Source organism: Arachis ipaensis, chromosome B09, assembly GCF_000816755.2.
Source record: "Arachis ipaensis cultivar K30076 chromosome B09, Araip1.1, whole genome shotgun sequence".
Lineage (NCBI taxonomy): Eukaryota > Viridiplantae > Streptophyta > Magnoliopsida > Fabales > Fabaceae > Arachis > Arachis ipaensis.
Window position 1 is genome coordinate 7,280,839 of NC_029793.2, and position 26,612 is coordinate 7,307,450.

At 33.6% G+C, this 26,612-nt stretch overlaps 3 protein-coding genes across 3 annotated transcripts; 1 reads left to right on the forward strand and 2 right to left on the reverse strand.

Annotated features, from left to right (window-relative positions):
* Nucleotides 6,467-12,808, forward strand: LOC107617445 (beta-galactosidase 1; the record flags this gene model as incomplete). Its single annotated transcript, XM_016319203.2, is given in 19 exon segments — nt 6,467-6,821; nt 7,015-7,110; nt 7,240-7,352; nt 7,506-7,572; nt 7,716-7,808; nt 7,926-8,069; nt 8,557-8,645; nt 8,815-8,920; nt 9,003-9,090; nt 9,238-9,356; nt 9,470-9,634; nt 9,847-10,025; nt 10,130-10,239; nt 10,525-10,634; nt 10,745-10,855; nt 10,942-11,052; nt 11,220-11,425; nt 11,527-11,863; nt 12,203-12,808. Coding segments are annotated over 19 exon segments (2,538 nt in total). The 3' UTR covers nt 12,314-12,808.
* LOC107617444 (60S ribosomal protein L5) lies at nt 13,838-16,437 on the reverse strand. The gene is made up of 9 exons (XM_016319201.2): nt 16,312-16,437; nt 15,815-15,884; nt 15,609-15,700; nt 15,292-15,418; nt 15,088-15,167; nt 14,861-14,977; nt 14,642-14,776; nt 14,361-14,530; nt 13,838-14,233 (listed from the first exon to the last, which is right to left on the reverse strand). The coding sequence occupies exons 1-9, from the start codon at nt 16,312-16,314 to the stop codon at nt 14,119-14,121; spliced, it is 909 nt and encodes a 302-aa protein (XP_016174687.1). The 5' UTR covers nt 16,315-16,437; the 3' UTR covers nt 13,838-14,118.
* On the reverse strand, nt 17,996-22,085 carry LOC107614886 (transmembrane 9 superfamily member 7; the record flags this gene model as incomplete). Its single annotated transcript, XM_021112211.1, has 7 exons — nt 17,996-19,416; nt 19,509-19,659; nt 20,094-20,206; nt 20,312-20,420; nt 20,531-20,640; nt 20,736-20,900; nt 21,756-22,085. Coding segments are annotated over 7 exons (2,136 nt in total), but the record flags the coding sequence as incomplete, so codon positions are not given.

Here is a 26,612-nt window from a genome sequence, read left to right on the forward strand (position 1 = left end):
AAATTAGAGAGCACAAATTCGCACTTTCTAGCATACCAACTTTTAACTAAGTTTAGGAATCAAATGAAGTATGCATATGACACATAGCAATACATACACCACAAGTAACAATTTCTACTCCATTATTGAAGAAACACGTTGGTACGACACACTTAAATTATTTTTCATCATCTATTTTAAGCTTGCAAGATATATATTAATTAATATTTCCCTATATCTTGATTTTATATATTACCATTATAAGCTCTTCCAACTAGCTAGCAAAGCTTACATTTGTTTGGTACATTTAAAGGCTAATTCAATTCCTTGAAAGATATGAATCCCTAAAATCTCATCAGATTAATGAATTGTTTTCATACATGCTTTAATTTAATTACTCACCATTTTTCCATAATGTATATATATGATGCTAATTCTATTCTTGTAATAATCTTGTATAATATTTTTTTTTTCGTTTAAAATATTTGATTGCTTTTTTTTTTTTAATTAGCTTTCGTGTATAATATTAAAATTAATTTTCAGCAAGTCGCATGATTATTTATTTACTTTTATTGGGGGTGATAAAAAAGTTCTGGGCAGCACATAATTCAATTGGGATGTTATGTTTCACATTGTTGTTGTTCTGCCTCGGAAGTTTCCCATGCAATTTAAATATGCAAAGAATCAAAGTGTTTTATTTTTATTATTATTTTTGGTTTAATGAAAGTTGTTTTGAGCGAATCTTATCCATATTTTATTGCACAATTTTTTATTTTAATTTTAATTTTTTAATATCATGCAACCTTGAATATACATAAACGTATGTAAATTAGATTGCGTTTGTTCATAGAGACAGGATACTGAAATAGAGATACATGGCAAAATCATGTTAACATAGTTACATAGACAGAGACATTACTAAATTAGTATATTTTGTGTCCATCCTGACAGAAAGAACACAGACATATTAACAAGAGACACAACTTATTTTTTATTTTTTTATTATTTTGTTAATTTTGCATAATTATATTTTTCGTCTTAAATTTTTTAAATGAAAAAAAATAATAAATTAAATTTTCATAATTTGTTCTAATTTATCACAAAATAGAATACAAATATACAAAATTTTATGTCTTAATCTTTTATGTCTTATTATCTCAATGTATTATCTTATTATGTTCTTCGACACAAACGCAACCTAAACTTACGCCAGATTGCAATATTGCATTTTGGCCAATTAGACTAATTAATTAATTACCTCTTACGAATTTTGGTGAAATTCAATGTGATGAACTATTTACAAAACAATAAACATTGATCTTTATTCTTTTAGAATTTAAATAATTATTGTAGAAACTAAATTTACCTTCCTAAATTACTTTTAGTATATAGAAAAATGATAATGTTCTACATGTGATTTTTGTTGGCATGATCAAAATTGAAGCCACAATATCTTTTATTTTTCCATTTTCTAGAAAAATAAAAAGAAAAGCACCCAAAACAAACACTACTCAATTGATGGAAGGTGAGGAGTCACAGATCAAGACTTGATTTCTAAATCTGAACACAATATCACAATATACATATAATCAAGACGTGAAGAACCTTCCACAATATAAAGATTTATATTTTTGATACTCTAGAATATATAGTCCAGTTGTTGGGAAAACATGGAAAATGAAAGGGAGTTGAAGTTGCCAGGTTGGTGAATTGCAATGATGCATGCTTTGATGGGTGATTGAGTGAGTTAGTGATGAGTGAGTGGAACAAGTGCATGCAAATAAATTATTTTTTTATTATTATTCTAATAATGAGATTTATTTTCATTGCTTTGTATGTGGACTTACTTAGGAAGTTGTAACTAACAGAAATGCAACAATAAGAGATGATGATAATGTTTATATTTTCATTCATAAATCATAAAGCAGATTATATATTCGTTTGTTGTTCCTTTTTTCTCTCTTTTCCCTTTCTCCTCCCGGCAAGTAAACCATCAAAATCCTCTTTTTGATTTCTGAAAGTGAAAGGTTCCTTTCCCGATTCTTGTTCGTTCTTTCTTATCTAAGCTATAAGGTATAGAAAACATTTCAAGTGCACCGGAGAGTACCTGCACCAGTTATTTTAACCGTTGATTTCAATTAATATATATTATATATATTTTTTATAATTCAGATCACAGATCAAAACAATTGAAACACCGGTATTTTTGATTGCATGACTAAAAGAATTAATATATAAATTATTAATTAGGATATATCTAATAGTTAATAATATATTCATAAAAAGATAGGTTACAACACAAAATGTAAGTTTGTCCTAGTGGTAGCAGGCTCCCTTTATAACTTGACTGATGCAAGTTCGAATCCCAGCGCTGGCATATGTTTCAAATGCGTGCTGACATCATCGGGCTGTGTGATGACGCCATCGGATCAACCGGCCCGGTTCGAGCCTCGGGTTAGACCGGGTTTGATCGGGTTTTTCGGATTTGACCGGTTCGCATGCTTATCCGGTTAGATTGTTAATCCGGACCGGCTTATGGTCTGGTTCACCGGTTTTTCGGTTGAACCGGCCGATCCGGTCCGAGTTTGATAACTATGGTTAAAACAACTGGTGCACCGGTACTCCCGGTGCACTTGAAATGTTTCCTAAGGTATATATATATATATTTTTTTGTGACTAAATAGAAAAGAAAGAAAAAAAGAGACAAAACCAAATTAATTGGCTAGGGTCATATCTAAATCTATTAGATGTTGAAGCTCACTCCATGGTTGGCTCCAATTCGAGTGAATGTCCGCGACAGAAGCAGCTGCTTTAGCCATACAATCTGCAACACTATTTGCAGTCCTCTGAATTAAAAGAATAGAGACTCTCTAGATTGATGCATAGCAAAAATAGTATGAAACTCCCTTACTGAACTACGAATCAAACTCACCACTTTACTAGCACTCCATGAATCATCTGTATTAAATAAGTCATGATTCCTGCTTCTCCAAATCCACCAGATGGTCGAAAAGAAAAGAAAAATATTTTCACTCCTTGCACCTCTATAAAGTCAATCACGTAAATTCGAGTTAAAAAAAAATAAGCTTGAAAGCCATCTGGACCAGGAGCCTTAAAAGGGCTCATACTGAATACTGCTGACTTGACTTCCGCAAAAGAGACAGGGTCAATTAACCTCGCACAAGCCTCAGTACTTAGAGTGGGCATCGGAACATCCCCTAAACAATCAACCTCAACCTCTTCCGTTGTACCAAAGAGAACTTTTCTTTCCTAATCACTTGAGTCCAACCTTCCAAATCCTCATGTTGTGCATGGTCTACATGAACAGCATGCAAATCACTCTCCACCAAATCCGAGACAGTAATATTTACAGTCTCATCTCCAAGATTCTTACCAAAATGAAAACTTGCCTTTTCCACATGTACTGGATTTTTTGAATTTGAGCTTTCTGGCTGCTTTGCTACATCGCTGATAACCTTGGCATTAGTTCCTCCTCCTGCATTGCTGTCAGTCTTGCACACCTTCATATCATGACCAAACTTGAGACAGGAGCCACAAATAAGGTGAAGACTTTCATATTCAACCTCATATTCAACACCTTCAACAAGAATATTCTTAGTCACTGGCAATCCTAAATCTATCTGAACACAGGCTCGAGCATATCGTCCTCTTTCAGCTAATTTTGTTGCCAAATCAACCTTAACGGGAATGCCAACTGCAGCCGCAACACGGAGCATTGCATCTTCTTGGTAGCACCAAATTGGTAATCCGGAAATTCTAATCCACACTAAAGTTGCTCCAAAACAGTTTTCACTTGATCTAAACTCTTGATCCCAAGACTTCACAGCCACATAATTTTCCTCGATCATCCACGGACCTCCTAAGAGAACCTTTTCTCGCTCCTCAGCTACATCAAACTTCACAAGAAAGTAGTCAAATCCCACGTCCAATAAATCAAAACCTCCCTTAATCCTCCATACCGTTCGGAGTTTATGAGACAATGCAGTGTAGCTATAGTGTTTACCTAGCACCTTAATCACTATAGCATCCTTATAAGGTTCTGCCAAGCAATTCTTAGCTTCTTGGGTAAACGTGACACTCGGTGGCAAGAGATCTCCTTGCTTCCCAGAAACTACCGCAATGTTATCTCCCGATAGAGTTTCAACAAGTGAAAAAGTTTTAGCAATCTTGGAACCCACAACTTTGTCCCTAAAAGAAACCTTCAAAGGCTTAGAAACCCCTCCCGAAATATGATCCTCCTTTTCCCCTGATGCAATCCCTCCCCCGCTCTCCCCCTTATCTCTTCCGCCGACATTACCGGCTGCCTCACCGTGTTTCACCCTCAAAGTCTCTTCCCGCTCACTTCACTGCTCATCTTCCTAAGGTATATATGAGGTTACCTAAGCTATATGGTAGAATAATAATACATGAAAAATTTATTAAATTAAAATTAAAAATAAATTTTGATGCCAAGTGTAACGTGCATCCAATCTCGTAACACCACATTAGTAAAAATAACTACTTTTTTTATATTAATTGCGTGAATGGTTATCTAACAGAACGGTTATGATTGCACGACTGTGTAATTTTATACCGTCAGTCCATCGAAATTAAACTCTTAAAATTATTGTATATACTTTTTTATTTTGCATATTGAGTTTATATATAGGATTTTTTAATATTAGATGGGAGATAAAGTTTATAAATTTTGGAAATATTTGGTAACAAAAGAAAATCAGCCAAAAACAGGCATAACTTGCCTTATGTAGCATTCATTAATTGTTACGACAATTAATTAATGTTAAATAAGACAAAATTTAGCTGTTTTTTTGTCTACCTAGCATTATCCAAATTTTATAAAAACTTTACACTTCTATTCAGTGGTGAAGACAGTGCATATGAAATAAAAGTGCATACAAATAGCATTACTCAAATTAAATTGATATTTGAAGTTTTTTATTTTAGGGAACAACAATACAAATTAAATATGTAAGAGATAGTATATTAATTAATCCATTTCAACTCCATCTCATTGAAAGTGTTCTCATTTCTATTTTGAGAATTATGGCACTATTGAATCCATAGTCTAATAATTAAATTAATTTTCGCATCATAGTTTTTTATTCCCTTCAATAGATAAGGTACTTTTATACATCGTGAAAGAAATTTTTGGAGTTTATTCTTCAATGCTTTAATTTCTTTCATTTTTTGGGATTTTGTCACAAATTTTTGCCACTTTTGGTTGTTTATTCAAGTGGAATGAAATCTGCAGTTTGTAGTGACATTATAATAAAATCTAAGACCTATATATGGAGAATATTGGGTAGAGAATATTTCTGTCCTTTTGTCTCAAAATATCATAAATGAAATGATTCTGAAGGTGCGGTTATCAAAACATTTAATACAATTCTTAAAAAATAAAAGATGATAATTTTTTATTAAAAAATAATAATTATATAATTTATTCTCTTAATAATTTTCTTATATAATCAATATATTATCAAAGAATGAATTAATTATTCCTCTATGTATTAATTAGGAATTAGAAGGATGTTCAGAGAGTAAATAATTCCTCAAATTCTTTTAAGTTCTTATGGTTTTAAATGCACAAGAAATTTTCTTAAAGAAAACATGCACAAGATATTTTTTTATAAGAAATATTTAATTCCTTAAAAAGTTCATAATTAGAAAATTTCTAAATTATCAACCCAATTTACATTTTTCAAATGAAAGTATACTTGTATTATTTTTTTATTTTATACATCTCAAGTATACACTTTTTGTTTTATAATATTAAAGGTAAAGTATACTTTTTTTTTTTTCCTAAAGTTTGACAAAAGTTTTAAAAATACTCCTAAATTTTATTTTGTCTCAAAAGTTTTTGATTTGCATCAAACATACCCCTAACGGCTAATTTTTCAAAAAATTTAAGACCGATTCAACAACGATTTCATAAGAACAACCCTTAACACAAGCAAATCAAGCATAATTTTCTTGCATTATTTCGTCTTAAATTTTTTAAAAATTTAGCCGTCGAGGGTATATTTGATGCAAATTGAAAATTTTTGGGACAAAATTGAAACAAAATAAAACTTAGGGATAATTTTAAAATTTTTACCAAACTTCAGGAACAAAAAATATACTTTACCCTAATATTAAAAAATAATTTCATTTTACTTTGTTTTTCTCTCTATAAATATNNNGTTAAAATATTTAATAATTTTTAATTATTAATTTCATATAAATTTTTTTAAATAAGGACAAGATTGTGGGTCTAACTTTTTCTGAAATAGCATCCACTTCTGAGTGTTTATAAAAGCAACTGCAAAGCACCCTTCATTTTCTGCAACCCCAACATCACCATCTCTTACAACAACTAATTTACTAATTCTGTTTTTGTTTCTCCTTCCCAAAGAAAGAGTAAAGAAGAAAAACAGAGTCTTTCTCACTTTCTCAGCAATTCAACTCTCCCTTTATTCTTTTTCTTCTCTTCATTGGTCATTGATTCTGCCAAAAAGAAACAAAGTCAGTAAAAGGAAGAGAATAATAGTTCACACTTCACAGTTCAAACAAAACAAAACAGAAATATCTCACTTGCATAAGCATTTCTCTCTATGCATCAAAGCATAGAATAAGGTGAGAAAAGAAGAGATTGGAGTATGATGGGGATGAAGAAGCTCAAACAAGTGTGGAATGTGGCATTAATTTTGGTGGTGTTGGCATGTTCATTGGTTGGTGAAGGTGAAGCTTCAGTGTCCTATGACCATAAAGCTATCACCATCAATGGACAAAGAAGGATACTTCTCTCTGGCTCCATTCATTACCCAAGAAGCACTCCTGAGGTACTAATACTATCAAAATGTGCTTTTATGGGGTCTTTGTTTTTTCAAATGGGTACCTTAAAGTTTCTTCCTTTTTCAATAAGGATTTTTGCAATCCTAAGTATTTATTTTTTATTTTTTTGAACTTATTTATTCATTATGCAATGCTAAGTTTTACTTTTTTTTTTTATTTTATTTTAATTGTTTTTGGCAGATGTGGCCAGATCTTATACAGAAGGCCAAGGAAGGAGGTTTGGATGTTATTCAAACTTATGTGTTCTGGAATGGACATGAGCCTTCACCTGGCAAAGTAATGAACAATGCATGCTGTTTTTGCTTCTGGTGTTTGAAGAAAATGCTTCTTTTTATTTTATTTCAGTTTGTTATTTATGAGTTAGTTGTGAGAATTAATGAACCTTTTGTTTGTTGATGAGTGTAGTATTATTTTGAGGGGAATTATGATTTGGTGAAGTTCATAAGGCTGGTTCAGCAAGCAGGCCTTTATGTTCACCTCAGAATTGGTCCTTATGTCTGTGCTGAGTGGAATTTCGGGTAATCAATCAAATGATTCAATTTTTCTCTTTACAAATTAACCAAAAAAAGAAATAATAATAAAACTTTGTTTATATGGAAACTTTGAAATTGGAACATCTTAAATAGCTTCAACTTTAACTTTTAACTTAATGGTTTTTCTACTTTTTTCAGCGGTTTCCCTGTTTGGCTTAAGTACATACCAGGCATTAGCTTCAGAACAGACAATGGGCCATTTAAGGTGAGAGAAATAGTCCTTTTTGACCAAAAGTCAATGTAAAAATCTAATATTTTTCCCCTATCTTTGATGTTAATTTTCTTATTATTTATTCTATTTTAGTAACTTTTTTTTCCCTTCTTTTTTTCCATGTTAATGTATTGAAGTATCAAATGCAAAGATTTACCACTAAGATTGTGGATATGATGAAAGCAGAAAGGTTATTTGAGTCTCAGGGTGGTCCAATAATTTTATCACAGGTAAGATTAAAATACCTAACTACCCTTCCTCTTAGTTCAACATCTAACTTCATGCTTTATTAACATATAAATTTACTGAGAGTATTACCCTTTTCAAACTATTGATTTTGTTAACAGATTGAAAATGAATATGGACCTATGGAGTATGAACTTGGTGCTCAAGGTAAAGCATACACTGATTGGGCAGCACATATGGCTTTAGGACTTAGAACTGGTGTTCCATGGGTCATGTGCAAGCAAGATGATGCTCCTGACCCAGTTGTAAGTACCATCTAATCTAACAAAATTCTTGTTACTTTCTATAAACATGTTCATATTCTTATTCTCCTTGTCCTTGGTGGGGGATACTGAACAGTATCCTTAGGTACATGTATAAAGGAGGGCAAATATGTCCACTTGTTTTTAATAGTAAATTTCAATGTAGGACAAATTTGTCATTTTCAAATTTTGGTCAGACACAAGACTAGAGTTTATGAATTATGAGAATGAATTATGCTTCATTCTTGCATGGCTGTGATTTACCTTTTATGTCATTTCAATATTATTCTTATTATTATGTTGAGGTGTCATTAGACATTAGTGAAATTAGCATGATTACCTGTGGTGAAATAATTCAAAACATGACATTCCATTATTGAGTGAAATCATTTTAATATTCTTGGCATGCAGTCAAGAAATATTTGTATTTTCAAGTAAATCAAATTTTTTGCTGATAATATATTAATATTTGTGTTGACTTTTATTGCAGATTAACACTTGCAATGGCTTCTATTGTGATTACTTCTCTCCAAATAAGGCTTACAAACCAAAGATGTGGACAGAAGCTTGGACTGGATGGTATGATAAGTTTTTACTTCCCTTGACCTTCATTTCAAAATAAATTCATATTAAAAAATTTATTACTATGTTGTCCAAATTGAATGTTATTTTGAATTGGTGCATTGTTACATAAAAGCTAGAGGTATCTTTCTGACCATACCTTTGATTTCTCTGTTTAAACTTGCAGGTATACTGAGTTTGGAGGTCCAGTTCCTCACAGACCTGCTGAGGATTTGGCATTTTCTGTTGCAAGGTTCATACAGAAAGGAGGATCATTTGTCAATTATTACATGGTAGTTTCAGTATCTGTTAGATTTCAATCTCTGGTTTTCACTGTTTCATTCAACTAAGTCCCTTGTGTTCTGTCCATTCCAGTATCATGGAGGTACAAATTTCGGTCGAACTGCTGGTGGTCCCTTCATTGCTACAAGCTATGATTATGATGCGCCTCTCGATGAATACGGTATGCGCCTCTCATACTTACTGATATTTTCATTTTGTTATGCATTTTCTTGAATCATATAGAATAAAGTTCAAGTCTATGATAGCAGATTAGAACATTTCTTGCATGATCTTACATTCTTCATTTATTTCTTTCTGCTCTATGCAGGATTGCCTCGGCACCCGAAATGGGGTCATCTGAGAGATTTACACAGGGCAATTAAACTTTCTGAACCTGCTTTAGTGTCTGCAGATCCTGTTGTACAAAGGCTTGGAAACTATGAAGAGGTATAAGTCACTTAAAACTATAAAATATGCTTAGTTATGTGAGAATAAACCAGCCATGTCTAGAATGATTCGAAATCAAACTGAATTTCTAACTTTTGTTCACCACACTACAGGCTCATGTCTTCAAATCAAAGTCTGGAGCATGTTCTGCTTTTCTTGCAAACTATAATCCACGATCCTATGCAACGGTGTCATTTGGAAATTTGCATTACAACTTGCCTCCTTGGTCTATAAGCATTCTTCCTGATTGCAAGCACACTGTTTATAACACTGCAAGGGTGAGGGAAAGAAAAATAAGAGTGAATTTATATTTCAATGACTATTCTTATATGCAGTTATAATTGCCAACAAGATTTACTTGTTCATTTTCATGGAAGTAGACACACAAAACGAAAGGAATAACACCTTATTGTTGTCTTATTTAAATTTTAATGTTCTTGCTAAAGTTACAAGAATAGAAGACTAAAGTTTTTAATAATCTCCTGGTCAGGTTGGTGCGCAAAGTGCGCAAATGAAGATGACTCGAGTTCCTATTCATGGAGGACTCTCTTGGAAAGCATTTAATGATGAGACGACCTCTACCGATGATAGTTCCTTCACAGTGACTGGTCTGTTGGAGCAGTTAAATGTAACAAGGGACTTATCTGACTACTTGTGGTACTCTACAGAGTGAGTGACATAAAACACTATAGTCTCATATAATTGTTGGTTACAACATCACTGGAAATTTTGTCACTGTTCTATGTCTAATTACTTGCTATTTTTCTTGTCAGTGTTGTGATAAATTCCAACGAATGGTTTTTAAGGAATGGAAAGGATCCTGTTCTTACAGCAATGTCTGCTGGACATGCTATGCATGTTTTTGTCAATGGTCAGCTATCAGGTGAGCAGCATTACTTAAATTTGATTCAGCAATATGTAATTTCAAAGTACCAAGAACAATTGCATTGATTCAGGGGTTTTAATAAAATTTGACTATAATAATTGCATTTTTTCTTGGTAAGATCCAAGAGGAAGCCATTTGTCAAACACAATGGATATAGTTTTCTTTCTTGAATTTTCTTTCCCAAATATTGCATTGCAAGCATCACATTTTACATTTGAAGCTAATGATTGTTTGCATAATAGCTTGAGCTTCATCATTTTTACTTTGATACTCTTTGATCAGGAACTGCTTACGGAAGCTTAGAATTCCCCAAACTAACATTTAGCCAGGGTGTGAAGCTCAGAGCTGGTGTTAACAAAATCTCCATTCTTAGTGTTGCAGTTGGTCTCCCGGTATATTCTCCCTCTATATCTATCGCTGTCCATGCGCACATGCGTGACACGTCTAAATCAGTGTGTTATGACTTATGACTTAACACTAAAAATACATTACTTATGTGCAGAATGTTGGTCCACATTTTGAAAGATGGAATGCTGGTGTTCTTGGTCCAATTACATTAAGTGGTCTCAATGAAGGGAAGAGGGACTTAACATGGCAGAAGTGGTCTTACAAGGTTATTCTTCAAACACTTACTAAGGCTTATCTTTTTCTTACTGCTTAGTTTAGCTTGGTACTCATTTGAGTTCATGTTCCACTCAGGTTGGTCTTAAAGGTGAAGCATTGAGTCTTCATTCACTTACCGGAAGTTCCTCAGTTGAGTGGATGCAGGGTTTCTTTGTGTCGCGAAGGCAGCCCTTGACTTGGTACAAAGTGAGTATCACAAAGTTACATGAACTTATCATTTTATTCTCAACTACTATTCTTGCAAATAAAACCAATAATAAGTATAAGATTTTTCATTTTGTTGTGGTAAGGAGACCTTTTTGGCTTTCACTAGTTGAAACAATGGACATAAACTAACATCATTTTTGCATTAGACCACTTTTGATTCTCCGGCAGGGAGCGCGCCATTGGCTTTAGACATGGCAAGCATGGGCAAAGGACAAATCTGGATAAACGGACAGAGTCTTGGCCGGTACTGGCCTGCTTACAAAGCATCCGGTTCGTGTGGATCCTGTGACTATGCTGGTACTTATAATGAGAAGAAATGTTTAAGTAACTGCGGCGAGCCTTCTCAAAGATGGTGAGAATTGAGAGATATCTCTAAATTTCTCTGGAGTTTTGTTTTGTTAATGCACTTAAGAAAATTTTCACCAACCTTACTTAAATTTGATAATATTTCAGGTATCATGTTCCTCATTCTTGGCTGAAACCAGCTGGGAATTTATTGGTTGTGTTTGAGGAAATGGGTGGAGACCCCAATGGGATATTTTTGGTTAGAAGGGATATAGATAGTGTGTGTGCTGATATTTATGAGTGGCAGCCAAATCTTGTAAGTTATCAGATGGAATCTTCTGGAAAAGTTAGCAAACCTGTGAGGCCAAAAGCACATTTGTCATGTGGTCCTGGACAGAAGATCTCATCCATCAAGTTCGCTAGCTTCGGCACTCCGGTTGGCTCGTGTGGAAACTACCGTGAAGGAAGCTGCCATGCCCATAAGTCCTATGATGCCTTCCAAAAGGTATCATTTCTTGCTACAAATTTGAAGAGCAATGCTAAGGAACCAATTTTTTCGGCCAACATCAATCAATTTTTTAAAAATTATTCTATCTTAAATTCTTGACTTTAAATCGTAAATCCTTAATCCTAAATTATAAATCTAAACCATAAAATTGGCTAATGTTGGCTAATTAAAAGTTGATTCCTTATATTTTCTCAATTGGGATTTAAGAAAACTTTTTTTTTAATTTAGTTTTAAAGCCTGAAGTGCAATTATGCATGTCAAATGATCCATTTAATTTATGGTAACTTTTACTCAGCTTATTTAATTTAGCATTACTCAACAACTTTATTATTGCAGAGTTGTATTGGCCAAAATTCATGTGCAGTAACAGTGGCACCTGAACTTTTTGGAGGAGATCCATGTCCAAATGTCATGAAGAAACTTTCAGTAGAAGCCATTTGCACCTAATCAATTTCCAACCTCAGAAAACAAATGTAGAATAAAAGGGTGGTTCAAGATTGGATTTTTTATCAGCTATATTCAATTCAAGATTTTAGGTGTGCACTAATACAACACCACAAGCATTGATTTTTGGCTTTTTATTACCAAAGGTGAAGTTGCAAAAACACAACACACCATGTGGTTGATAAAAAAGCCTAATAGGGATTGAGAAAATTGTGGAATGTGTACATATATATTGGTGTGTTCAGATTTGTTACAGAGAAGTGAAGAGTTTGATTGGATAATGCACATTGAGACGGCAAAGATTTGAGTCCATGTGCAAGTTCAAGTTGTTTGTATTCTGTGGAAGTCACTTGCTTCCATAGTAATATAATTTTCCATATGAAGCTGCATTGAGAGAAATTTAATCTAGATTTTAGTTATTTTCTTCCCTGTAAGTGTAAGATACTTTGCCAACATGATAAGATGAAATTATGTTATGTTTTATTTCATTTTATGTTTACCTTTTTTATTCTTACACCTCTTATTCTTCTCAGTTTATGAATGATACTACCTCTTAATTCTTAAATTAGACTACTAATTGGTTATATTGTTATTTTCTTTTATTTGGTGAGAGTTATGTCATTTTTATAATGCCTTGCCTACAAGTGAAATTCATAGTTTAAGTTGGTCGTGTTTCATTTATTTAGAAAATAAATTATCTAGAAATATATTTAGTAGTGAACCACTTAACTAATGACTAGTCACCAAAAAAAACTTAACTAATGACTACAGTATTACCTGATGGGGGAATATTACTGGAAAACGAAATCTTGTTTACATTCTTCTTTATTCTTTATGACCGAATTAATTTTTTTTAGTATATACCTATTTTGTTCCTCAAAGAATTTCAAACCAGGCACTTTAGTCTCCAACTAAAATTAATTATTCGATTAGTCCCTAACAATTAACTCCGTCAGTCACTTAGGTCTTTTATTCCGTCAATTCTAACGGAGGACAAAATAGTCCCTAATAACTCTAACACAAAATGGTCCCTGACCTCTTCTGTTCGGAAACGATATTATTCTCTCCCAATTTCCATCATATCTCGCATAACACTAACAATCTAATACTGTAACTTCAATTTATACAATGCACACTCTACAATTTCAATGTTCACAAGAAAAAAAAATCTAGACAACAAGTCCAATTTGTTAAGACTCGTCGTCGTCGTTTTCAAATAAAAGTATTTTGATCCCTTGTTAGATTTTGTCCCCTATTAAAGTTGTCAAGAGACCATTTTGTCTTCCGTTAGAATTGACAGAGCCAAAGACCGAAATGACAGACAAAATTAATTGTTAGAAACCAATCAATCAATCAAGTAATTAATTTTAGTTGGAGACTAAAGTGTCTAATCCGAAATTCTTTGAGGACCAAAATGGATATATACTCATTTTTTTTCCTTCTGAAAACGTTAACTTTTTAGAAATTGATGCTTTAATTTTTATTCATTTTCATCAAATCCCAAAAAATTTCAAGAAATCCATGTTACCCGATCCAGGCACAGCCACAACTTAGAAATTAGACTTTCGCAAAATAAAATAAAGGATCGTATTATGGTAAAGAACTTATGACTTGTATGAACCAAAACAAGGTAAATCACAATAATGCAGGCTAACACGAAATTGACCAAAAGACTCAACCCAACATGTATCCAAAATTTGTGACCTAAGAGATAAAAAATGCAAGAACATAAATCTTCAAGAAAACGATTCACTAAATGCAAGTTACACATTCTAAATAAGTTGCACCGCTACATCCACAGTAAATCTTCACTCGTCATCATCGTCATCCTCATCTTCACCACCAGCTGCAGAGTTGAGGGCCTGCAGGCGTGCAATCAACTTAGCCTTCCTCTCCTCATATGTAAGCTTCTTCAAGTTGTACCTGCAGAAAAGAGGGCAATATATAATGAGTAGTGCTAAAACAAAGTAACCAAACCCACATGTTTCAAAGTCAAACAAATGGTGAGATTTTTTAATCCCCATAAATCTAGGCAATTTTTATTTTTTACCTTTTGTGTTCCTTTGGTGGCTGCTTCCCTGACTTCTTGATGGTGGGATCTGCACGAATGGCCGCATGAACCTTTTTGTACAATGGCTCAATTCCATCGGCACTGAGTCCACGCTTGATATATTCACTGAAGTGTGATTGGTATTTCTCTGGTTCATCTTCCTCCAAAGTCTATGAGAGATTAAATAAATTGAATGGTCAGACAAATTACTGAAATCTCTTATTTTGATTAATAATTCATAAAAATTTACAACTAAAAGCCAGTAAGATATTCACCCATACCTTCATATAGGCAGCAACATGTCCACCAAAGATATATTTGCGGTGAACCTCAGGATCAAGCTCCTTCTTCTCCTTATCAAAACCAGCAAACCTTTTCTCACTGTGAGGGATATCCAAACCCCCATCCAAGGCTCCCTGAAAACCATCACAATTATTTTACTCCAACATACTAAAAAGAAAAGGAAACATAGACGATCAATGCAACATAAGAATTAGTACCTTAAGGGCACCAAACACACGGTTTCCAGTTGTGGTCCTAATAAGACCAACGTCGAGGAGAGCACGGAATGGCCTCCTTGTGTCAGCAGGTTCAACAGAAAAATCCTCACCACTAGCCTGATATGTAACCATATTTTTCAGTCAAATTATAAAACCATTCAGGTGTCGCACATGTATTTATGAAAGTAAGAGATAGCAAGCAAGCACAAGCACTTCAATTTTCATACCTCTACATTCCCTTGATACTCCTCATCCATCTCAAGCATTTTAAGGACTCGGCGGGCCAGAAGAAGTCCAGTGCAATAAGCTGGTAACATTTTAATATGTTCAATCACAGGTGAAAAACACTTGGCATAGTTACAGATACAACAGCAAAAGAAAGGTGACACGGACAGAGGGAAGGAGAGAAAGGATTTCCACAGATGAAGTACCTGCAGCATAGTTAGTAAGACCGACTTCAAGGCCATAGCGAGGCAGCTCATGGGAATAAGCTGCAGCAAGAACAATATCACCGGCAATGCTAGCAGATGTTATTTGTGCAACGATATCCTTGTTTGTCTAGTAATGATGCTAAGGATAATACTCATGAACTCAAGGTAGCATTGACTAACAATCACTTGAGCATAATCAATTTTAACAAAAAAAGCATAGCATCAAACAAAAATTCCTGTAAACATTTCTATAAAATAATTTCAATTAAGTACAAGCTACTGAAAAAATGTTAACCTACAAAACTAAAGTAGGATACAAATCGCACAACAAAACGGTATTTAGGTGTGTTGTACTTGTTCTTATCTTGGTTAATCAACCGAATCCTGGCCCGGTAGTCAGTCTTTCCCTCTGCAAAATTTTTATGAAATAAAGTCATCAATGTTTCTAAATTTTTTTAAAACAAAGCACATTAGAGATAAGAAACACAGTGTAAACTGTTTGATAACAATAACAATACACTACCTCTTCTTCTCTTGAACTTCACTTGATACCTTTTGAAGTAGGCCTTACCTTTCTGAGCCTTAACATAAACCTAATTTTCAGGAATTACAGAGATGAAAAAAAAAATGGTTAAATATGCTGTTTCAAAAGCATAAGAATATCTACATACTAGAGTTTAATTACGACCAATTAAATATAAGCCAACACACACACACACACACAAAAGAGCACAAGAACCGGAATATCAAACACCGAAGATCTAAGAATCTCCCGAAAAAATTGAAACTTTGTTTTCCTTTTACCAAAGTTACCAGAAAGCTCACTCTAACAGACTCAGATACAAACAAAGGGGGAAAACTAGCTTCTTCTCTTTCAAATTGTTACTGAATGACAATGTGTTCTTGGAAAAGAAAATAAAAATGAAGAAAACATAAGAATTAAATAAATGGTGATATGAATATGGGGAATTGATTAAGAAACGGAGAGGGAGAAGAGGAAATGAGAGAAAGAGGGATCACCATTGGTGAAGCTGGATCTGCTGCACGATGATGATGATGGTGGTGGCAGCTGCTGATGCTCGAAACGAGAGAGTTGAGGGTTTTACGTTTTAGGCTTTTATTAGGAGCCTCTAACGCAGTAAAGCACTACTGCTACTACCAGTCATAATTGGGCTTGGGCGTGGGCTTGGGCTTGGACCTAACCCGAAAAGATATTGGGCTCTTGAACCCATTATCTTTGACGACCAAAAATATATGTATACAACTACATTATCTAAATAAAACAAACCAAGGAGGTGTCTGGTGGGCGGTGGCAGCTTGGACTTTGGTTGAGTGGCAATATATGATGTCTCTTAATATGTTGTGTTCGTGGTTCCAAAAACAAAAAAGTTTGCTGTGTTCGGATTGATTATGATGTCTAGAATTGGAGATTTTTCAACCTGTCTGACATAAAAAAAAAAAAAAAGAGGTGTCCCACAGAAAAAATTTTAAGAGTATTTCAAAATTTTTAACTTAAAAAATTCTAAATATTTTTTAAGGAGATTTTTTTTTTTAAAATTAGGAGTGAGACTCGAAATCACGACTTTTAAGTGAGTATAAAGAAACTATACTATTTGAGTTATAATTCGTTAAGTTAAGAAAAATTGTTTAGTTTAAAATAAAGAATTAAGAATACTCTCATGAGAGAAGGAACTATCAAAATTCTCATTCCTCACAACGCAATTGATAAAGAAAGAATTTGGAATCAAACTTGTCATATATATAAATGGATAAAATATTATTTTAATTCCTAATATTTAAAATAAGTCCTAATTTTATTCATAATCTCTAAAATATCTTATTTTTTTCCTAAATTTTATTTTATCTTATTTTAGTCTTGGTCAAAATTAAATATTTTTCTTCCAAAAATATCTTTTCTTTTTCTATTATTATCTTCTTATTTTTTTTCTTTCAATTTCACTTTCAAATTACTATAACCACTATAATTACAATTGTTATCATTATCTAAAAAAAGATAATAATGGAAGAATAGGAATATTTAAAAATATAATTTTGACCAAAGGAATAAAATAGGACAAAATAAGACGTTTTGAACAAAAATAAAAATTTTAAAAGTTAGAGACAAAATTATGACTTATTAAAAAATAACCACCCACCCACAGCCAATAAGTTAACGTAGATGCATCAACTTTCTCCGGTAACTTGAGTATGGTAACAACCTTGGACAGGGGCGGAGGCTAGTGTTGAGGAAGGGGGGCAATGGCCTCCCAAATTAAAAATTTTAATGTATAAAAATTATTAATTTTTTATATTAGCCCTCTTAATTTTAATTTTTTTTTTAGATTTATATTTTTATATTGGCTCCCTCCTCGTCTTGGATGAGAATATAACCTGCAACCTACTACAAACACCCTTTTAAACTAAGTTGAGAACCACTACCACCTCTCTACCAAGTACCAACCATATAAATAATTAAAAAAGTTGGATGACTATCTATCAATTTTACGGTACAGTGACTGAGTGACGTTTGATCTAACTCCCCAAGTTCTTTTGGTTTTTTGTGTTTTGTTTTTTTTAATGGTTTACCCAAGTGTTGTTCATTGATTATGTATATATGTGACTTTATCAACAAACATGCATAGGTGTCGTTCACCTTGCCAAATTAGCTGTGACAAGAAATGCCATTCATTCCCTGACAACTAACTGCTGATCGAAAATCATATAACTATGCTATGACATGGACATGTAGAAATATGCATACATCTCTCATGGATTAAGCAACTACAGTAATATATGGAAACGGGTTTAACAAATTAACAGTCCAACTGCTACACTAAACAATAAACAAAAAGGGGGGTTTTCAGGGGAGGGGGAAAAGAACTTCCCTGCTGTATTTGCTTCAAAGTCCTACAGCCTCAGGTTCGGTGCTCAACCTTGAATCATCCACACTATACGATGCTTGTAATTTTAGTCAATCTTCACAGAAGAGTAGATCTTGCGGACGAACCAGAAACAAGCATAGAAGCCGATAGTTCCGGTCAACACAAAGAAAGCGTATGAAACGATAATCATGTATCCAAAGTAAAGGATGCCCGAGACCAGTTTAGTAATATCCAATTTGGTGAAGAAGTAGAAAATTGAGTAGAGGAAAAGGTACAAAGCTGAGGACCCAGCCGTGAGGTAAGATCTCCACCACCAATTGTAGTCTTCGCTGCAAAGTTGGAAGTAGCAAAGCACAATCGTAATCTCTGCACAGGTGATTAATAGGATAACAAACACTATGAACAGGAATCCAAAGATGTAGTAGAACTGGTTCAGCCATATTGATGTCAAGATAAAGAAGAGCTCAATGAACACAGCACCAAATGGCAGAATGCCTCCAATAAGAATAGAGAAGACGGGCTTCATATACCATGCCTGCTCAGGTACCTGCCTGGGAATTTTATTAGTCTTCACAGGGTCTTCAATTACTGGCTTTTTGAAACCCAAGTAACTACCCACAAAGACCAAGGGTACTGATATACCAAACCACAGGCAAACCAAAGCAAACATGGTTCCAAAAGGGACTGCTCCAGAAGACTGCTCTCCCCAAATCAAGGCATTTAGCACAAAGAAGACACCAAACAGAATGCCTGGAAACATAAATGCTGTTTTCAAGGTATTCTTTTTCCACTCTGTGCCCTTGAACATCTTGTACAAACGTGCCGAGGAGTAACCAGCAAATAAACCCATAAAAACCCACAATAGAACCATTGCAGTCATGAGACCTCCACGGTTAGATGGTGACAAGAAACCTAGCAAAGCAAATATCATTGTCACAAGTGACATTCCAAATAGCTGAACACCAGTACCGACATAAACACAAAGCAAATTTGAATTGACAGGTGGCCTGAAAACATCTCCATGGACAAGTTTCCACCCTGTTTCTTCTTGGGCCTCATCTTGAGTTTCTAGCTGATTATAATTGGCAATATCTCTGTAAAGAGTTCTCATCATGATCATAGCCACCATTCCAGAAAGGAAAAGGACAATCATCAGAGAGTTAATGATGGAGAACCAGTGGATCTGATCATCATTCATTAGAAGATATGTGTCCCACCGTGATGCCCATTTGATCTCACTTTCCTGAAAAAATTGCCATCAAACTTAACTTCTTGCATTTGACAACAGATGAGATGAAAGTTGATGAGAGTAACTGCAGTTTTAATTGGCAATACCTTAAAGGTAACATCATATGTGAATACAACATCCTTGTTTGTGTCAACTTCCTGTGGGACAGTACTACCTTGCATCAAATTCTTGGTGTCTTTATTGCATGTTGTCACCTGTGGGTTCTTGTCATTCCACTCCTTGAATTCATGGTTAATACTGTTTCATAAGTCATAGAGTTTGCAATGAGAAAAATATTACACATGAAAGATTCCTTTGAAATCTAACAAGAAAGCAATCAAACACACAAGCTCTATATTCTAGAGATATAAATTCGAACACACATTTAAAAGAATAAATGTACTAGGTATTGTATGACAGTACCCATGAAAGAGACAGGAATCTCCCCTTTTCAGTCACCTTTGAAGTTTGACCAAATATTGTCTATCTTCAAACAAAATCAACATGATAAACTAGCAGAAATCTATTAACAAATCATCCAACTAATTTGTTTCTTAATTCCTTTCCAACAGCATCCTATTCCTAAAATAAACTATAAAACCAACAAAGTTGGTGATATGTTATACCAAGATAAGAATGCAACAACAATAACCAGAGAAAGATATGTGTGGTAGTTGGGAAATGAAAAAGACCTGTTTGGTGTGACCTCAAATCCAACAATACGAGCAGAATCCGTTTCGGAATCCTTGTGATACATGACTCTAAAACTCAAGTGGTTATTGATGAAATATTTCTCCTCCTTGCTCTGTAGGCATATGTGAGGTTAACATAACAAAAATGGTAATTTATGTTCTATTAAAAAAAATTCAAACTTTTAAATTCTATAGCAGAACTTCTTGCTAAGTTATACCCCTTGATAGTTTCCTTTGAACCCAACACGAAAACCATGTTCATATGTTGTTGACTGACTTCCATCCCTCCTTTGTCTGAGAACAGCAACTGGAAGGTTATCCAGAATCCTGTACGTCCAATTAAACACATTAAAGGTCAAGAAGAAACCTATAGCAAGAAGGGCACCAGCCAATAAATCCAAATACTAATTAAATCACTAAATATACTAATTAATTACATGTTTACTCGGTATTCATCATCAATTTTTTCTTTAAAATTCTTAGCAGCATCGGCATCCAAAGTTACACGACACACAACAGTACAAGACTGTTCCTTCCTCATATGAAACTGGAAAGAAAATAAAATTAAAGGATTAGTCACTAAATTTCACAGCTATATTGTCCAAGCAAAGCATTGAATGAGGGATGAGGCAGAATGCCCACCGTATATACTGAATTCTCAATGCGATCGCCACGAAGGACCTCACCCAAATTCTCTGCACTGTTCACGACCTCCTTAGGTTTGCAATACTTCAGGTAGTAGTAATCATATGGAAGTTGAGTCTTTGTGGATGATAATTTGTTCACTTTTACATAGAGGGGATCGCCCTAGTCCAACAGAAGAAAAACAATAAATCTAAATGATACTTCACATTGCACACAGCCACACACAATAAAACACAAAAGCAGTAAACAAAAAAACTAAAATAAAACGCTTTCAATGTCAACCAAATCACCCAAATCAACAAGTTCCCAAGTCACACAGACCAACAATTCAATGATCAATCTCAATTGTCCTTCTGCTTTGAATGATGGTTACAATTTCAGCCCATAGTGGCAATTGGCAAAGCCACATTACAACAAGCGAGCAATCTCTTACACACTACACAGCTACTACACCGATCAATAATCAATCAAGATTTCATCATCCATCACATATAAGTTGCGATGCCCAACTACAATTGGGGTTTCAATCACGGCATCGTGACAGCAATAGTGGCTGAATCAGCTAAATTTTCACGAATTACAGGAATTCCATATTGCAAAAACAGCTTAAATTCATGGAGCCAAGCCTCAAAAAAGCAAAAGGAAGTGCTCAATTAACTGAAAGTAAAGATCTACTCTAAGTTCGACATTCGGAATCGGCAACATCAAATCGTCTACCAGAAAATAAAAGTGCACACTCCAAATTTAAACCAAATCAGAACAGCAAAAGCCATCCACCAAAAAAAGAAAAAACATGAGGGAGCTTCACTTCGAATCGAGAAACACGTAACAAACCACAGAGAATCCAACAAAAATAGCAGCGAGGAAATATACAGATCAGAGCTAAAACCCTAGATCCGAGCAGATTCATGCGAGATAGCGTTGATCGAGAAGTTAATGAAGCACGTAGCTCAGATATTCGAATAAGGGAATGGAGAGAGCGAATCTCAGAAAAAGATAGAGAAATGGAAGACGTACGGTTTGGAAATCTCGCGGGGCGACTCCGGGAAGGTAGAAAGAGTGAACGGAGGAGAAGGTGAGGAGGAGGAAGACGGAAGCAACGAAGACGGTGGCGGAGGAGACGCCCATCATCTTCTTCTCCTTCTTTCTGTGTTCCCTTGTTTGCTTGGGTCTCGTGTGTGGTGTCTCACAAGTAGAGTGTGTGTGTGTGAGAGAGAGAGAGAGAGAGAGAGAGAGAAGAGAGAGTGAAAGAAATTGCAGATGCGAAAGATATAAAAGAAAAGGAAAGGCAAACAAGGAAGAGCAAGTGGATTGAGGTGCTGCTACACTACTACTTCTTACCGCTATTTACCACTTTGCACTTCACACACTACAACAGTACAACACACTGTAAATATGTAATTAAGGAGACTGTTAAAATAAAGTCAGAGTTTAATTAGTATTAATTATTAGATTGCTTTCAATATTTAGAAGTAACTAGACTGACATTTTTGTTTATTTTTCTATTTCAACAATTAGTTATTGCCATTTCTGTTCAAAAGTGCAAGTTATTCTGATATCACAGAATTAATACTTCTACACTAGAAAATTCAGAAAATTTATATAATGACTTTGTACACTTCTCTTAACTCATACTCTAAAACATTATTAAAAGAATTTAATTTTGATACATTGTTAGTGTATAAATAGTTTTATACATGCATTTAATTATAAGATGTCACATCAATAAAATTAATTATCTTTCACATTGATTACTTAAATAGTCATCTAAAAGAACAGATGTAATTATACAATAGTATAAAATGTTTTAGAAAAAGTCTAGGGCCAGCACTTTTATTAAAATCTGGCTAACACTTAACCATCAAAAGGAAAGTGAGTAATCTCACACCATTAGATATAATTTCACACCGTTAAAAAAACTAATGATGGCTAATTGATGATTACAAATCACAAAATATGTTAGTCCCCTAACATTCTTCAAACGATTTATACTGACACTACATCAAAATTAAACTCTTATTAAAAAAACAAAAATCTTATGAACAAACTAGGAAATATAGCGATCTGTTTATTTTATCCATTAGAATAAAAATTATCATATTATTCATAAGAATTAATATATTTTCTATACAATATTAATATATTCTTTTTAATAAATATAATTCAATCTTTTAAAAAAGGGTTAACCACCAAAAATGCTCCCAAATTATTCAAACGCTGATAAAAATACACTCGAATTTTATTATCGACAAAAATATCCTTAAATAATTTAAAAACGCAACAAAAATGCTTAACAGTAAATATATATTTTCAAAAAATACTTTAGAGATTAAATTTTGATGTAATTTTTTGTAAGAATTATTAAAAAAATGAGATATTATTATTCTTAAAATTTGGTAATTTTTTACTAAGTATATATTTTTTTGTGATTTTTTAAAAGTATTATGGGTTGTTAACAAAAAATTATAAAAAATTATATACTTAACGAAAAATCACCAAAATTTAAGAATAATAATATCTCATTTTTTTAATCATTCTTGAAAAAAATTATATCAAGATTCAATCTCTAATGTATTTTTTGAGAAATACATATTTAATGTTAGATAATCTTGGAAAAAAACTAACATTAAATATGTATTTCTCAAAAAATATATTAGAGATTGAATTTTGATGTGATTTTTTGCAAACATGATTAGAAAAATGAGATATTATTATTCTTAAAATTTGGTGATTTTTTGTTAAGTATATTTTTTTGTGATTTTTTAAAAGTATTATTGGTTGTTAACAAAAAAATATATACTTAACAAAAAATTACCAAATTTTAAGAATAATAATATCTCATTTTTATAATCATGCTTGCAAAAAATTACATGAAAATTTAATCTCTAAGGCATTTTTTGAAAATATATATTTACTGTTGGGTATTTTTGTTGTGTTTTTAAATTATTTGAAGACATTTTTGTCGATAATAAAATTCGGGGGTATTTTTGTCAGCGTCTGAATAACTTGAGAGCGTTTTTAGTGGTTAACCCTTTAAAAAATAATACACTCGTTTTGCTCTCTTATTTTTAAAAGGGTTAAGTACGATTTTAGTCCCTAACATAGAGGCTAAAAATTTATTTCATCTCCAGCCTTTTTTCGCTACAAAATAGTCTGAAGGTTTAACTTAATTTTAAAATTGTTCTTTTTACCAAATTTTTTATTTTTATTATCAAATTATCTCTAACTAAAAAAATATAAAATAAAACAAAAAGAAAACGGGGAAAGGGGGAAGGGAAGGTCGCGCTTTTTGGGGGGGGCGTTGTTCCAGAAAAGGGGAAAGGGAGAAGGGAAGGTGGGGAATCTCCACGTCGCCACCGCTGCTTCCTCGCCACTGCTCCTTTCTTCCTCAGTACACACTCACACTAACGGCAAGAGAGGAGAGAGCAGAGGGAGAGAGAAAGAGAAGAGAGGAACGGAACCGTTCTCGTTGCCACACTCCTGCCTTCGTCGCGATTCGCAGTGCCGCCGACCACCACAGAGCCCTCCTTGTCGCGATTTGCAACCCGCCACCACCGCATCACCATTCTCGTCGCAATTCGCGGTGTCGCCACCACTGCCGCAGCCCTTTTCACGCGATCCACCACCACCACCGCAGCTCTCCTCCCCTCGCGATTTGCAGTTAACAGCCCCTCCTTCTCCACCACCGCCTCGAAGTCCCTACAGTTCTGTTTCAAATTTTTATTCCTTTTTCTTTAATTTTTCATATTTAAAGGAATGTGTTTTACTTCTGTTTATTCTATTGTTGTTGTTGATGTTGATGTTTCTGGTTGCTTCTGTTTATTTCTTTTATTCCATTGTTGTTGTTGATACTTCTAGTTGCTTCTGCCTATGCCTGCTTCTATTTTTGCTTCTGGTTCTGGTTCTACTTTTGTTGTTGCTCTGATTCCATTATTTATTGTTATTATTGTTGTTGTTCTTTTAGTTGTTGTTGTTTGATTGTTGTTATTCTGCTTCTGCTTTCTGTTTCTACCTGCTTCGGTTTCTGCGTTTGCTTGTGCTTCTGTGCTTCTCTTCTGGTTATTTTGGGGAAGAAGAGGGAATGAGTGTTCGGACGATCTTAAAATTAAGTTAAACCTTTAGAACTATTTGTAGTGAAAAAAAGGTCAAAGACGAAATAAATTTTCGACCTCTACGTTAGGAACCAAAATCGTACTTAATCCTTTTCAAACTCGTTTTTTAAAAGAATGAAATACAAATCTTTTTGGAGATAATATATTATAATAATATCTTCTTTCAATTTCTTCTAATAAATTTTTATAAAAACAATTTATGAAGTTAGCGTTTATTAGGAGAAAGTAAAATATGTTTGTGATAGTTATGGAATAAATTATTTAAATAAACTAATTGAGTATAAAAATTATTAGATTATCTTAAATAAGAAAGGAAAACATTTTTGTCTTCTCAATTTTTATTTAAATCGTTATTCTTCTATTGATTTTAAATAAAAAATGTAAAAATCTGAGAATCACAATAATTTATCAACATTGCTTTCGTTACCTTCTGCAATACTTTAATAAAAATAGAAGTATCACTCTAATCATTAAAAATATTGAAGCATAAATAACATGATAATCTAACTTGTCAATGATTATTCGAGATCTCGGTCGCCAAATTTATATGGGATTAGTTGTGTCGTCTTATCTCTCAATATTTTTTCTTTTGTCAGAAAATCATTCAAATTCATCGGTTGTATTCATTATATTGTCAAATTTTTTGTACTTGTCATGATATTTAACATTTTATACTCAACTCTATGACGGATATTATAGTTCTTCACAAAAAAATCACCTCTTCTTTATTTTAAAATTGTTGTCCAACTTCAAATTCATTTGGTATAGGAACCCAAGAGGCCAAAATGATTCAGATTGTCCAGTCTTATAGTCCAAATCTAAAAATTCCTGCTAAGTCATAGCATCAAGATTGAGGATTGACAAGTGAGGAAGAAATTGTTGTGTAACTAAACCAATCGTAGAAAGCTCAACATCGTCATTGTCCTCGCCAAGAGCTTCCTCTCTTGGATCTGCCTCACTGGCATCTATGGGTCCCGAGCAACCCCAATAGGTAATGATATTGTAAGAGCAAGCTCATCAAACGTGCGATTATCTCCCATGTTGCACCCATATTCCACTTCACGATTCAAATTTATGGCAAAAGTAGGAGATGCCGCTAAAGTTGCAGCGGCTAAATCGACGGGAGTAGAACTAGATGCTCCGATTATGCCCATAAAATGAAAATTCAAAGCCAATTATCTAAAACTTCCAACTACATCTTCAATCTTTGCATACAATTCTGTAGTACGGATTTCCAAAAAATTTTTATGACAATAAAATATTATTTGTAAGTCACCATCGTTCTATAATTCAAATAAATTGAATATTACAAATCCTTGAATCCTATATAACAACTCATTCACTCTCCTTTTTCTAATTTACCCATTTTTTTTGTAAAATATTATTCTATAGTTCTAAAATGTTGTGGATAGTCTTATAAATATTGCAGATGGCTTCTTCTTACCGATAAAAGTAACGTCTTCTCTAGTCATTTTAATCTCTCTCTTACAATGTATAAATATTAAAAAACTATCATCACTATCACCCATTTCTTAACTCTACAACACTTTCATCTTATCTCGAACTATTTATACTTTCCAATAGTTTTTTTTTTTGAAGTAAAAGAGCTCAACACATAAAGTGGAGCATTAAAGCAAACCAGTACAACACACGAACTAGGTAACAACACCAAACAACTCAACTTACATGACAACCCCTAGTCATCTTCGGTACTGCCATCAACAACCATAGGGTTCACCACCAAGCCATTCATCAGCGAATT